This window comes from Nipponia nippon, unplaced genomic scaffold (assembly GCF_047370975.1).
Source record: "Nipponia nippon isolate SJK-2023a ecotype South Korea unplaced genomic scaffold, ASM4737097v1 scaffold_44, whole genome shotgun sequence".
Taxonomy (NCBI): domain Eukaryota; kingdom Metazoa; phylum Chordata; class Aves; order Pelecaniformes; family Threskiornithidae; genus Nipponia; species Nipponia nippon.
This window is the reverse complement of record NW_028262363.1, coordinates 628,672-643,585: the sequence shown is the minus strand read 5'-3', so window position 1 is coordinate 643,585 and position 14,914 is coordinate 628,672. Positions and strand designations below refer to the sequence as shown.

At 73.2% G+C, this 14,914-nt stretch overlaps 1 protein-coding gene across 1 annotated transcript in view; it reads right to left on the bottom strand.

Annotated features, from left to right (window-relative positions):
- Positions 1–14,914, bottom strand: part of KMT2B (lysine methyltransferase 2B) — a 45,248-nt gene that overhangs the window by 7,757 nt on the left and 22,577 nt on the right. The window contains exons 14-24 of the mRNA XM_087778530.1: positions 13,780–13,906; positions 12,987–13,187; positions 11,634–11,692; positions 10,649–10,744; positions 10,006–10,085; positions 9,509–9,591; positions 8,555–8,658; positions 7,244–7,381; positions 5,506–5,664; positions 2,765–2,885; positions 1,680–1,758 (exon numbers count right to left, since the gene is read on the bottom strand). Of these exons, the coding sequence (XP_087634656.1) occupies positions 1,680–1,758; positions 2,765–2,885; positions 5,506–5,664; positions 7,244–7,381; positions 8,555–8,658; positions 9,509–9,591; positions 10,006–10,085; positions 10,649–10,744; positions 11,634–11,692; positions 12,987–13,187; positions 13,780–13,906 (1,247 nt within the window). The remainder of the gene's footprint in view (positions 1–1,679; positions 1,759–2,764; positions 2,886–5,505; positions 5,665–7,243; positions 7,382–8,554; positions 8,659–9,508; positions 9,592–10,005; positions 10,086–10,648; positions 10,745–11,633; positions 11,693–12,986; positions 13,188–13,779; positions 13,907–14,914) is intronic.

Below are 14,914 nucleotides of genomic sequence, written 5' to 3'. Positions count from 1 at the left end.
TAACTCCCAAAGCCTCCCAAAACCCTCCCTGTATCCCTGAGTGCCTCCCAGTATGGACCAGTGGCACCCAGTATGGCCCACAGACCCCCCAATCCCCCCTGCGTCCTTCCCCAGGGCCCCCCAGTACGCCCCAGTGCCGCCCAGTAACTCCAAGGCCTCCCAAAATGCCCCCTGTATCCCTCCCAGTACAGCCCACTTCCTCCCAGTATGGACCACTGCCGCCCACTATGGCCCACAGACCCCCCAATCCCCCCTGCGTCCTTCCCCAGGGCCCCCCCAGTACGCCCCAGTGCCGCCCAGTAACTCCCAAAGCCTCCCAAAACCCTCCCTGTATCCCTGAGTGCCTCCCAGTATGGACCAGTGGCACCCAGTATGGCCCACAGACCCCCCAATCCCCCCTGCGTCCTTCCCCAGGGCCCCCCAGTACGCCCCAGTGCTGCCCAGTAACTCCAAGGCCTCCCAAAATGCCCCCTGTATCCCTCCCAGTACAGCCCACTTCCTCCCAGTATGGACCAGTGCCGCCCAGTATGGACCAGCACCCCCTAAATCCCCCCTGCATGCCCCCCCAGTGCCTCCCAGTGCTCCCCCAGTCCCTCCCACTGCCTCCCAGTCCATCCCAGTGCTCCCCTGCTCCCTCCCAGTGCTCCCCCGGTCCCTCCCAGGGCCCCCCCGCTCCCTCCCAGTCCCTCCCAGTCTCTCCCAGTGCTCCCCCAGTCCCTCCCAGGGCCCCCCCCCGCTCCCTCCCACTGCCTCCCAGTGCTACCCCGCTCCCTCCCAGTCCCTCCCAGTGCTACCCCGCTCCCTCCTGCTCCCTCCCAGTGCCTCCCAGTCCCTCCCAGTGCTCCCCTGCTCCCTCCTGCTCCCTCCCAGTCTCTCCCAGTCCCTCCCAGTCCATCCCAGTGCTCCCCTGCTCCCTCCCAGTGCTCCCCCGGTCCCTCCCAGGGCCCCCCCCGCTCCCTCCCACTGCCTCCCAGTCCCTCCCAGTGCTCCCCTGCTCCCTCCTGCTCCCTCCCAGTCCCTCCCACTGCCTCCCAGTCCATCCCAGTGCTCCCCTGCTCCCTCCTGCTCCCTCCCAGTCCCTCCCAGTGCCTCCCAGTCCCTCCCAGTGCTCCCCTGCTCCCTCCTGCTCCCTCCCAGTCCCTCCCAGTGCCTCCCAGTCCATCCCAGTGCTCCCCTGCTCCCTCCCAGTGCTCCCCCGGTGCCTCCCAGGGCCCCCCCCGCTCCCTCCCAGTCCCTCCCAGTCCCTCCCAGTCCCTCCCAGTGCTCCCCTGCTCCCTCCTGCTCCCTCCCAGTCCCTCCCAGTGCCTCCCAGTCCATCCCAGTGCTCCCCTGCTCCCTCCCAGTGCTCCCCCGGTCCCTCCCAGGGCCCCCCCCGCTCCCTCCCACTGCCTCCCAGTCCCTCCCAGTGCTCCCCTGCTCCCTCCTGCTCCCTCCCAGTCCCTCCCACTGCCTCCCAGTCCATCCCAGTGCTCCCCTGCTCCCTCCTGCTCCCTCCCAGTCCCTCCCAGTGCCTCCCAGTCCCTCCCAGTGCTCCCCTGCTCCCTCCTGCTCCCTCCCAGTCTCTCCCAGTGCCTCCCAGTCCATCCCAGTGCTCCCCTGCTCCCTCCCAGTGCTCCCCCGGTCCCTCCCAGGGCCCCCCCGCTCCCTCCCAGTCCCTCCCAGTCCCTCCCAGTGCTCACTGGTAGCCGACTGGGAAGAGCCGCCCGTCGCACTCCGACAGCTCGGTCAGGGCCCCCAGGCTGTCGATGCGGATGGAGCCTGCGGCGAGACCCCCGTCAGCGCCCCCCACCCATGGGTGCTGCCGGGACCCCCCCCACCCCCTCTGCCCCCCCCCCCCCACCCATGGGTGCTGCCGGGACCCCCCCACCCCCCTGCCCCCCCCCACCCATGGGTGCTGCTGGGACCCCCCCACCTATGGGTACTGACGGGACCCCCCACCCGTGGATGCTGCCGGGACCCCCCCACCCCCCCCCCACCCATGGGTGCTGCCGGGACCCCCCAACCTATGGGTGCTGCCGGGACCCCCCCACCCCCCACCCATGGGTACTGCCGGGACCCCCCACCAACCCCCCAAGCCACCCCTGGGTGCCCCCAACCTCCCCCAGCCCCCCATGGGTGCCCCCCCCCCCCATGGGTGCCCCCCCCCCCATGGGTGCCCCCCCATGGGTGCCCCCCCCCATGGGTGCCCCCCAGAGCCCCCTCAAACCCCCTGGGTGCCCCCAAACCCCCCCCAAACGTCCCCTGGGTGCCCCCCCAGCCCCCATGGGTGCCCCCCCATGGGTGCCCCCCCCCATGGGTGCCCCCCAGAGCCCCCTCAAACCCCCTGGGTGCCCCCAAACCCCCCCAAACGTCCCCAGGGTGCCCCCCCCAGCCCCCCATGGGTGCCCCCCGCCCCCCCAGAGCCCCCTCAAACCCCCTGGGTGCCCCCAAACCCCCCCAAACGTCCCCAGGGTGCCCCCCCAGCCCCCATGGGTGCCCCCCCCCCATGGGTGCCCCCCGCCCCCCCGAGCCCCCTCAAACCCCCCTGGGTGCCCCCAAACCCCCCAAACCTCCCCTGGGTGCCCCCCCCCAGCCCCCCATGGGTGCCCCCCCCCCATGGGTGCCCCCCCATGGGTGCCCCCCCCGATGGGTGCCCCCCAGAGCCCCCTCAAACCCCCCTGGGTGCCCCCAAACCCCCCAAACCTCCCCTGGGTGCCCCCCAGCCCCCTATGGGTGCCCCCCCCCATGGGTGCCCCCCCCCCCACCCATGGGTGCCCCCCCTCACCGATCATCATGTTGACGGCCTCGGGCTCCAGCCCCCCCAGGAATTTGCGCTTGAGGCTGAGCCCCCCGAAATCCACGAACACCCGGCGCAGCACCGCGAAGCCCTCGTCCCGCACCAGCTCCTGCGCGGCACCCATGGGTGCTCCCCCTCGCCCACGGACCCCCGGGACCCCCCCGCCGGGACCCCCCCCCGGGACCCCCAAAACCCCCCGGAGACCCCGCCCCCCCCCCCCCCCAGCACCCCCACGTCCCCCCATGAACCCCTCGTCCCGCACCAGCTCCTGCGCGGCACCCATGGGTGCTCAGCACCCTGACCCCCACCCGTGGGCGCCCACCACCCCGACCCTCACCCCCAACTCCCCACCGCCCCCCAACCCCCCCACATCCCCCCCCCCCCCATGGACCCCCACAGCACCCCGACACCCCCCCACCAGCACCCATGGGTGCCCCCTAGCACCCATAGCTGCACCCCCAGCACCCATGGGTGCCCCCCTGCACCCATAGATACCCCCCAAGCGACCCCATAGCCCCCCATTAGCCCCCATAGCCACCCCCCAGCACCCGTAACTGCACCCCCAGGCCCTCCTTTAGCACCCATGGGTGCCCCCTAGCACCCATACCTGCACCCCCAGCACCCATGGGTGCCCCCCAGCACCCACAAATACCCCCCAAGCGACCCCATAGCCCCCCATTAGCCCCCATAGCCACCCCCTCGCCCCCCATTAGCCCCCATATCTCCCCTCCCAGCCCCCATAGCCCCCCCCAGCACCCATACCTGCACCCCCAGCACCCATGGGTGCCCCCCAGCACCCACAAATACCCCCCAAGCGACCCCATAGCCCCCCATTAGCCCCCATAGCCACCCCCTCGCCCCCCATTAGCCCCCATATCTCCCCCCAGCCCCCATAGCCCCCCCAGCACCCATACCTGCACCCCCAGCACCCATGGGTGCCCCCAGCACCCACAGATACCCCCCAAGCGACCCCATAGCCCCCCATTAGCCCCCATAGCCACCCCCTCGCCCCCCATTAGCCCCCATATCTCCCCTCCCAGCCCCCATAGCCCCCCCAGCACCCATACCTGCACCCCCAGCACCCATAGGTGCCCCCTAGCACCCACAAATACCCCCCAAGCGACCCCATAGCCCCCCATTAGCCCCCATAGCCACCCCCTCGCCCCCCATTAGCCCCCATATCTCCCCCCAGCCCCCATAGCCCCCCCCCCGGCACCCATGGGTGCCCCCCAGCACCCATAGCTGCACCCCCAGCACCCATGGGTGCCCCCCAGCACCCACAGATACCCCCCAAGCGACCCCCTCGCCCCCCATTAGCCCCCATAGCCACCCCCTCGCCCCCCATTAGCCCCCATATCCCTCCCCAGCCCCCATAGCCCCCCCGGCACCCATAGGTGCCCCCTAGCACCCATAGCTGCACCCCCAGCACCCATGGGTGCCCCCCAGCACCCACAGATACCCCCCAAGCGACCCCCTCGCCCCCCATTAGCCCCCATAGCCACCCCCTCGCCCCCCATTAGCCCCCATATCTCCCCCCAGCCCCCATAGCCCCCCCAGCACCCATACCTGCACCCCCAGCACCCATGGGTGCCCCCCAGCACCCACAGATACCCCCCAAGCGACCCCATAGCCTCCCATTAGCCCCCATAGCCACCCCCTCGCCCCCATTAGCCCCCAGATCTCCCCCCCAGCCCCCATAGCCCCCCCAGCACCCATACCTGCACCCCCAGCACCCATGGGTGCCCCCCAGCACCCACAGATACCCCCCAAGCGACCCCATAGCCCCCCATTAGCCCCCATAGCCACCCCCTCGCCCCCCATTAGCCCCCATATCTCCCCTCCCAGCCCCCATAGCCCCCCCCCAGCACCCATACCTGCACCCCCAGCACCCATAGGTGCCCCCTAGCACCCACAAATACCCCCCAAGCGACCCCATAGCCCCCCATTAGCCCCCATAGCCACCCCCTCGCCCCCCATTAGCCCCCATATCTCCCCCCCAGCCCCCATAGCCCCCCCCCCGGCACCCATGGGTGCCCCCCAGCACCCATAGCTGCACCCCCAGCACCCATGGGTGCCCCCCAGCACCCACAGATACCCCCCAAGCGACCCCCTCGCCCCCATTAGCCCCCATAGCCACCCCCTCGCCCCCCATTAGCCCCCATATCCCTCCCCAGCCCCCATAGCCCCCCCCGGCACCCATAGGTGCCCCCTAGCACCCATAGCTGCACCCCCAGCACCCATGGGTGCCCCCCAGCACCCACAGATACCCCCCAAGCGACCCCCTCGCCCCCCATTAGCCCCCATAGCCACCCCCTCGCCCCCCATTAGCCCCCATATCCCTCCCCAGCCCCCATAGCCCCCCCGGCACCCATAGGTGCCCCCTAGCACCCATAGCTGCACCCCCAGCACCCATGGGTGCCCCCCAGCACCCACAGATACCCCCCAAGCGACCCCCTCGCCCCCCATTAGCCCCCATAGCCACCCCCTCGCCCCCCATTAGCCCCCATATCCCCCCCAGCCCCCATAGCCCCCCCCGGCACCCATAGGTGCCCCCCAGCACCCATACCTGCACCCCAGCACCCATGGGTGCCCCTTAGCACCCACAGATACCCCCCATTAGCCCCCCTCGCCCCCCATTAGCCCCCATAGCCACCCCCTCGCCCCCCATTAGCCCCCATATCCCCCCCCCAGCCCCCCAGCCCCCCCCCCCAGCACCCATGGGTGCTCACGGTGCCGTCCAGCAGGCGGGTGTGGCGCTGGCAGAAGACCTTCTTGTCGCGCTGGAAGGCGGCGCGCCGGCGGCGGGCGCACATGAAGTGGTAGTTGGCCAGGCAGGCGGCCAGGCAGCACCCCACCGTCGCCCCGGGGCGCCCGCAGTGCTCGCAGCGCTGGGGGAGGGGGCACCCGGTCGGGGAGGGGGGCACCCGGGGGTGCCGCCACCCCCCGCCCCCCCCCCCCCCAGCACCCAGGGGTGCCCAGCGGCACCCATAGCTGCACTCCCAGACCCCCCAGCACCCAGGGCTGCCCCTCTGCACCCCTAGCTGCACCCCCAGCACCCATGGGTGCCCCTCTGCACCCACAGCTGCACCCCCAGACCCCCCCCAGCACCCATGGGTGCCCTTCAGCACCCCTAGCTGCACCCCCAGACCCCCCCAGCACCCATGGGTGGCCCTTAATGCCCATACGTGCACCCCCAGCACCCAGAGCTGCACCCCCAGACCCCCCCCCCGCACCCACGGGGGGCCCTTAATAGCCATAACTGCACCCCCAGCACCCATGGGGGCCCCTCAGCACCCAGAGCTGCACCCCCTGTCCCCCCCCCAGCACCCATGGGTGGCCCTTAATAGCCATAACTGCACCCCCAGCACCCATGGGTGCCCCTCAGCACCCAGAGCTGCACCCCCAGACCCCCCCCCAGCACCCATAACTGCACCCCCAGACCCACAATGGCACCCAGAGCTGCACCCCCAGCACCCATGGGTGCCCCTCAGCACCCAGAGCTGCACCCCCAGACCCCCCAGCACCCATAGCTGCACCCCCAGCACCCATGGGTGCCCCCCAGGTGACCCCATAGCCCCCTGTTAGCACCTATAGGCACCCTATAGCCCCTCGTTAGCACCCCTAGCCCCCCCAGCCCCCATAGCCCCCCGTGAGCACCCATAGGCACCCCATAGCCCCTCGTTAGCACTCCCTAGCCCCCCCCAGCCCCCATAGGCCCCCATGAGCACCCATAGCCCCCCCATAGCCCCTCGTTAGCACCCATAGCCCCTCGTTAGCACCCCCTAGCCCCCCCGCCCACCCCTAGCCCACCCCCAGCCCCCATAGCCCCCCGTGAGCACCCATAGGCACCCCATAGCCCCTCGTTAGCACCCATAGCCCCCCCAGCCCCCATAGCCCCCCATGAGCACCCATAGGCACCCCATAGCCCCTCGTTAGCACCCATAGCCCCTCGTTAGCACCCCCTAGCCCCCCCAGCCCCCATAGCCCCTTGTTAGCACCCATAGCCCCTCGTTAGCACCCCCTAGCCCCCCCGACCACCCCTAGCCCCCCCAGCCCCCATGAGCACCCATAGCCCCCCCATAGCCCCTCGTTAGCACCCATAGCCCCTCGATAGCACCCCATAGCCCCCCCGCCCACCCCTAGCCCCCCCAGCCCCCATAGCCCCTCGTTAGCACCCCCTAGCCCCCCCGACCACCCCTAGCCCCCCCAGCCCCCATAGGCCCCCGTGAGCACCCATAGGCACCCCATAGCCCCTCGTTAGCACCCATAGCCCCTCGTTAGCACCCCCTAGCCCCCCCGACCACCCCTAGCCCCCCCAGCCCCCATGAGCACCCATAGCCCCCCCATAGCCCCTCGTTAGCACCCATAGCCCCTCGATAGCACCCCATAGCCCCCCCAACCACCCCTAGCCCCCCCCCAGCACCCCATAGCCCCTCGTTAGCACCCCCCCGCCCCCCCCCCGCTGACCATCTGGCGGCCGCGGGCGACGGCGGCGTGGACGTTGCGCAGGGCGCCGTCCCCCTCCTCGAAGACCTCGGCCGACCACAGGGCGCAGTTGACGTGGGTCCACTCGTTCTGCCCGATGTACAGCAGGCGCCCCGCCTCCTGCCGGACCCCCGTCAGCACCCACCCACCCACGGACCCCCCCATCGGCACCCACGGACCCCCCCGGCGGCACCCACCCACCCACGGACCCCCCCGGCGGCACCCACGGACCCCCCGGCGGCACCCACGGACCCCCCGGCAGCACCCACCCACCCACGGACCCCCCCGGCGGCACCCACGGACTCCCCCGGCGGCACCCACGGACCCCCCGGCAGCACCCACCCACCCACGGACCCCCCGGCGGCACCCACGGACTCCCCGGCAGCACCCACCCACCCACGGACCCCCCCGGCGGCCCCCACGGACGCCCCCGGCGGCACCCACCCACCCACGGACCCCCCCATCGGCACCCACGGACTCCCCCGGCGGCACCCACCCACCCACGGACCCCCCGTCCGCACCCACGGACCCCCCGGCGGCACCCACCCACCCACGGACCCCCCCAGCGGCACCCACGGACTCCCCCGGCAGCACCCACCCACCCTGAGACCCCCCGTCACCACCCACCCACCCACGGACCCCCCGGCGGCACCCACGGACTCCCCGGCGGCACCCACCCACCCTGAGACCCCCCGTCAGCACCCACCCACCCACGGACCCCCCATCCGGCACCCACGGACCCCCCGGCGGCACCCACCCACCCACTGACCCCCCCGGCGGCACCCACGGACCCCCCGGCGGCACCCACCCACCCACGGACCCCCCCATCGGCACCCACGGACCCCCCAGCGGCACCCACGGACTCCCCCGGCACCCACCCACCCACCCTGAGACCCCCCCGTCAGCACCCACCCACCCACGGACCCCCCCATCCGCACCCACGGACCCCCCGTCCGCACCCACCCACCCTGAGACCCCCGTCCGCACCCACAGACCCCCCGTCGGCACCCACGGACCCCCGTCAGCACCCACCCACCCACGGACCCCCCATCCGCACCCACGGACCCCCCCGGCGGCACCCACCCACCCCCACCCACCCATGCACCCCCATCGGCGCCCATCCTGGGACCCCCGTCAGCACCCACCCAGGGACCCCCACCCACCCACGGACCCCCACCCCAGGACCCCCCCAAGGGCTCAGGACCCACCCCTGGGACCCCCCCCCCCCCATGGACCCGGGGGTCCGGGACCCCCGCCCCTCCCCCCCCCAAGCCCCCCCCCCCCCCCCCGTACCTGGGAGGGGGCGTCCCCGCACTGCAGGCACAGGGCGCACTGCCGCTCGTCCGCCCCGCCCCCCCCCGCCGCCTTCGGCACCGCCGGCTCCGCCCCCTCGCACCCTGGGGGGGGGGAGGGGGGAGGGGTCAGCGAGGGGGGGGAGGGGGGGCACCCCCACCCCCCCCCCCCCCCCCCCGGGGGGGCCCCCCGGGGCCCCCCCCCCCCCCCCAGAGAGCCAAGGATGCGGGGTGCCCCATAGCCCCCATGGGTGCCCCATAGCCACCCATGGGTGCCCCATAGCCACATAGGGCGCCCCATAGCCCCTATAGGTGCCCCATACCCACCCATGGGTGCCCCATAGCCACATAGGGCGCCCCATAGCCCCATAGGGTGCCCCATAGCCACATAGGGTGCCTCATAGCCCCTATAGGTGCCCCATAGCCACCCATGGGTGCCCCATAGCCACATAGGGTGCCTCATAGCCCCTATAGGTGCCCCATACCCACCCATGGGTGCCCCATAGCCACATAGGGTGCCCCATAGCCACCCATGGGTGCCCCATAGCCACATAGGGTGCCTCATAGCCCCTATAGATGCCCCATAGCCACCCATGGGTGCCCCACAGCCACATAGGGTGCCTCATAGCCCCTATAGGTGCCCCATAGCCACCCATGGGTGCCCCATAGCCACATAGGGTGCCTCATAGCCCCTATAGGTGCCCCATAGCCACCCATGGGTGCCCCATAGCCACATAGGGCGCCCCATAGCCACCCATGGGTGCCCCATAGCCATCCAGGACCCCCCATAGCCCCCCCATGGCTGCCCCATACCAATCTAGGGCGCCCCATAGCCCACCCAGGGGTGCTATATAGGGCGCCCCATAGCAACCTGGGGTGCCCCCCCCCCCCCATGGGTGCCCCCCCCCCATGGGTGCCCCCCCCCCCCATGGGTGCCCCCCCCCTTGGGGCTCACCGGGGGGCGGGGGGGGCTCCTGGCGCCACTGGGCGTAGGTGTGGTCGGCCGAGGGGGGCAGGACGGCGTGGGGCAGCAGCCCGCTGGGGGGGGGGGGGGGGTCAGCACCCCGAAACCCCCCGGCACCCCACCCCCCCCCCGGGACCCCCGGCAGCCCCAGACCCCCCTGGCACCCCCCCCCCCCCCCCGCACCCCAAAACCAACCCAGGACCCCCCTAAACCCCCCCGCACCCCAAAACCCAACTGGGGCCCCCAAGCACCCTTGGGACCCCCCCGGCACCCCAACCCCCCCCCCCACCCCCCACTCACTTGGGGGGACCCCCCTCCACCCCCACCCCCCCCCCGGGACCCCCCCCCCATTTGGGGACCCCCCACTCACTTGGGGGGACCCCCCTACCCCCCCCCGCACCCCCCCCCCCCATTTGGGGACCCCCCACTCACTTGGGGGGACCCCCCTGCACCCCACCCCCCCCCCCATTTGGGGACCCCCCACTCACTTGGGGGGACCCCCACCCCCGGGGGGCCGCCAGCGCTTGGGGTCGCGGATGTCGAACCAGGGGAAGGCGCCCACCATCAGCTGGGGGGGGGGGGCACCCATGGGTGCTCCGTCACCCCCCCCCCCCCCATGGGTGCCCCCCACCCCCCCATGGGCACCCCCCTATAGATACCCCCCACTAAGGCTTCCTCCCTATAGAAACCCCCCATGGGTTCCCCCCCAGCCATGGGTGCCCCCCCCATAGAAACCCCCCACCCATGGGTGCCCCCTATAGATACCCCCCCCATAGGGCTCCCCCCATAGAAGCCCCCCCATAAAGACCCCCCCACCCATGGGTGCCCCCCCCAAGCCATCTCCCCCCACCCATGGGTACCCCCTATAGATTACCCCCCCATGGACCCCCCCACCCATGGGTGCCCCCTATAGATTACCCCCCCATGGACCCCCCCCCCCATGGGTGCCCCCCCAAGCCATCTCCCCCCACCCATGGGTACCCCCCTATAGATTACCCCCCATGGACCCCCCCCCCCATGGGTGCCCCCCCAAGCCATCTCCCCCCACCCATGGGTGCCCCCCTATAGATACCCCCCCATAGAAGCCCCCCCACAAGGACCCCCCCACCCATGGGTGCCCCCCCCCCGTACCTGGATGAAGAGCTCCCGGGCGCCGTCGTCGGGGTGGGGGGGTCCCCCCGCCCCCCCCCGCAGCAGCACCCCCACCACGTCCTCGCTGAAGCCCTGCTGCAGCCCACGCGTGGGACCCCCGCCCCCCGGGACCCCCGGCACCCACGGGACCCCACCCCCCCCGGGACCCCCCCCCGGCACCCCCCCCCCGGCACCCACGGGACCCACGCCCCCACCCGGGACCCCCCCCCGCCCCCCCCGGGACCCCCCGGCACCCACGGGACCCCCGCCCCCACCCGGGACCCCCCCCCCGGCACACACGGGACCCCCCCCGGGACCCCCCCCCACGGCACCCACGGGACCCCACCCCCCCCGGGACCCCCCCGGCACCCATGGGACTCCCCCAGCACCCATGGGACCCCCTAGGACCCCCCTGCACCCATGGGACCCCCTGGGACCCCCCCAGCAGCCACAGGACCCCCCCAGCACCCTTGGGACCCCCTGGGACCCCCCCCAACACCCACAGGACCCCCCAGGCACCCATGGGACCCCCCAGCACCCATAGGACCCCCTAGCCCCCCCAGCACCCATGGGACCCCCTAGGACCCCCCAGCACCCTTGGGACCCCCCAGCACCCTTGGGACCCCCTAGGACCCCCCTGCACCCATGGGACCCCCTGGGACCCCCCCCAGCAGCCACAGGACCTCCCCCAGCAGCCACAGGACCTCCCCCAGCACCCATGGGACCCCCTGGGACCCCCCCCAGCACCCTTGGGACCCCCCAGCACCCTTGGGACCCCTAGGACCCCCCTGCACCCATGGGACCCCCTGGGACCCCCCCCAGCAGCCACAGGACCTCCCCCAGCACCCATGGGACCCCCCAGCACCCATGGGACCCCCTGGGACCCCCAGCAGCCACAGGACCCCCCCAGCACCCTTGGGACCCCCCCAGCACCCATGGGACCCCCTGGGACCCCCCCCCCAGCAGCCTTGGGACCCCCCCTCACCACGGAGCCGTAGCGGCCCCCCTCCCGCAGCGCCCCGACGGCGCCCCGGGCGCCGGGGCCTGGGGGGGCCTTCACCCCCCCCCCCGGGGGGCCCCAGGGGGGGAGGGGGGTCAGCACCCCCGCCGACCCCGGGGTGCCCCACCCCCATGGGACACCCCCCACCCCCCCACCCATGGGTGCCCCCCCGGGACCCCCAAATCCATGGGACCCCCCCAGTGGGCTCCCCCCCCCGACCCATGGGACCCCCACCCATAGGATCCCCCCACCCATGGGTGACCCCCCCGGGACCCCCCCCAACCCCATGGGAACCCCCCACCCATGGGTGCCCCCCCGAGACCCCCAAAACCATGGGACCCCCACCCATGGGACCCCCATCAAACCCCCAGGACCCCCCAGACCCATAAGACCCCCCCAGGGGACCCCCACCCATGGGACCCCCCCCACCCATGGGTGCCCCCCCCGGGACACTCCCCACTCACCCATACGACCCCCACCCCTGGGATCCCCCCAGACCCATGGGACCCCCCCAGACCCATGGCACCCCCACCCATAGGTGCCCCCCCCCCCGGGACCCCCCCCACCCATGGGTGCCCCCGGTACCTGGGGGCAGCGCAGCAGGGCGGGGCCGTGGGGGGAGCGCAGGAGCCCCCCCAGCACCCGGCGCAGGGCCCCCTGCAGGGACCCCCCGGACCCCTCCCCCGGCGGCACCCAGCTCCCCTCGGGGGGGGGGGGGGGGGGGGGGGCACCCGTCAGCACCCCACGGCGCCCCACGGGTGCCCCATAGCCCCTATAGGTGCCCCATACCCACCCATGGGTGCCCCATAGCTCCTATAGGTGTCCCACACCCACCCATGGGTGCCCCCTAGCTCCTATAGGTGCCCCCAGCCCCTATAGGTGCCCCATACCCACCCATGGGTGCCCCCTAGCCCCTATAGGTGCCCCCAGCCCCTATAGGTGCCCCATACCCACCCATGGGTGCCCCCTAGCCCCTATAGGTGCCCCCAGCCCCTATAGGTGCCCCATAGCCACCCATGGGTGCCCCATAGCTCCTATAGGTGCCCCATACCCACCCATGGGTGCCCCACAGCAATGTAGGGTGCCCCACAGCCCCTATAGGTGCCCCATACCCACCCATGGGTGCCCCCAGCCCCTATAGGTGCCCCCAGCCCCTATAGGTGCCCCATACCCACCCATGGGTGCCCCACAGCCCCTATAGGTGCCCCATACCCACCCATGGGTGCCCCACAGCAATGTAGGGTGCCCCACAGCCCCTATAGGTGCCCCATACCCACCCATGGGTGCCCCACAGCAATGTAGGGTGCCCCACAGCCCCTATAGGTGCCCCATACCCACCCATGGGTGCCCCCCCCTCACCGTCCGGGCGCTGGGTGGGGGCGGGGAGGCGGTGGCGGCAGCAGGGGCAGCGGGGGGGGCGCCCCTCCCCCCCCTCCTCCCCCTCCTCCTCCTCCTCCTCCTCCTCCTCTTCCTCCCGCCCCCCCTCCTCCTCGGGGGGGCCCCCCCCCGCCCCGCGGGCGCAGACGGGGCAGCAGCTCCCTGCGAAAGGGGGGGTCAGCACCCTCAGCACCCATAGCCCCCCCAGCACCCATAGCCCCCCCATAGCCCCCCCCAGCACCCATAGCCCTGCCAGCCCCCATAGCCCCCCCAGCACCCATAGCCCCCGTAGCCCCCCATAGCCCCCCCAGCACCCATACCCCCCAGCCCCCCATAGCCCCCCCAGCACCCATACCCCCCAGCCCCCCAGCCCCTGTAGCCCCCCCAGCCCCCCCCAGCCCCTGTAGCCCCCCCCAGCCCCCCCAGCCCCCGTAGCCCCCCACAGCCCCCCCAGCCCCCGTAGCCCCCCCCCAGCACCCATAGCCCCCCCAGCCCCCTCCCAGCCCCTGTAGCCCCCCCCAGCACCCATACCCCCAGCCCCCCCAGCCCCCGTAGCCCCCCCCAGCACCCATACCCCCCATAGCCCCCCCAGCCCCCGTAGCCCCCCCACAGCACCCATACCCCCCCCATAGCCCCCCCCAGCCCCCGTAGCCCCCCCCAGCACCCATACCCCCCCAGCCCCCCCAGCCCCCGTAGCCCCCCCCCCCCCAGCCCCCCCATAGCCCCCCCCCCCCCAGCCCCCGCAGCCCCCTACCCTCACGGGGGGGCCCGCGGCGGGCGCAGGGGGGGCACAGCCCGTCCTGGGGCACCCACTGGGGGTCCCCCCCCCCCCGGCCCGGCGTCGCCCCGCAGCTCCGGCAGCGCGCGCAGCCCCAGCACAGCTGCGGGCGGGGGGGGGGTGTCAGAGGGTGCCCCCCACCCATGGGTGCCCCCCACCCACCACCCCAGCACCTCGGGGTGAGGGGGGGGCACCCCTGGATGAGAATGGGGGGGGCTTGGGGGGTTTCGGGGGTGATGGAGCTTGGGGGGGCACCCGAGGGCGCTGGGGGGGGGGGTCCCATGGGTGCTGGGGGGTTCCCATGGGTGCTGGGGGGCTCCTAGGGGGTCCCAAGGGTGCTGGAGGGGGCCCAAGGGTGCTGGGGGGGTCCTAGAGGGTCCCATGGGTGCTGGGGGGACCCTATGGGGTCCCATGGGTGCTGGGGGGTCCTATGGGTGCTGGGGGGTCCTAGGGGGTCCCATGGGCGCTGGGGGGTCCTATGGGTGCTGGGGGGGTCCTAGGGGGTCCCAAGCGTGCTGGAGGGGGCCCAAGGGTGCTGGGGGGGGTCCTAGGGGGTCCCAAGGGTGCTGGGGGGGTCCTATGGGTGCTGGGGGGGGTCCTAGGGGGTCCCATGGGTGCTGGGGGGGTCCTATGGGTGCTGGGGGGGTCCTAGGGGGTCCCATGGGTGCTGGGGGGTCCTATGGGTGCTGGGGGGGTCCCAAGGGTGCTGGGGGGTCCAATGGGTGCTGGGGGGTCCTATGGGGTCCCATGGGCGCTGGGGGGTCCTATGGGTGCTGGGGGGGTCCTAGGGGGTCCCATGGGTGCTGGGGGTCCTATGGGTGCTGGGGGGTCCCAAGGGTGCTGGGGGGGGGTCCTATGGGGTCCCATGGGTGCTGGGGGGTCCCATGGGTGCTGGGGGGTCCTAGGGGGTCCCATGGGTGCTGGGGGGTCCCAAGGGTGCTGGGGGGTCCTAGGGGGTCCCATGGGTGCTGGGGGTCCCAAGGGTGCTGGGGGGTCCCACTTCTAGGGGCTCCTATTGGGGGGTCCCAAGGGGGTCCCAAGGGGGTCCCAAAGGTGCTGGGGGGGGGGCCCTATGGGTGGGGGGTCCCGGGGAGGGGGGTTCCGTGGCGGG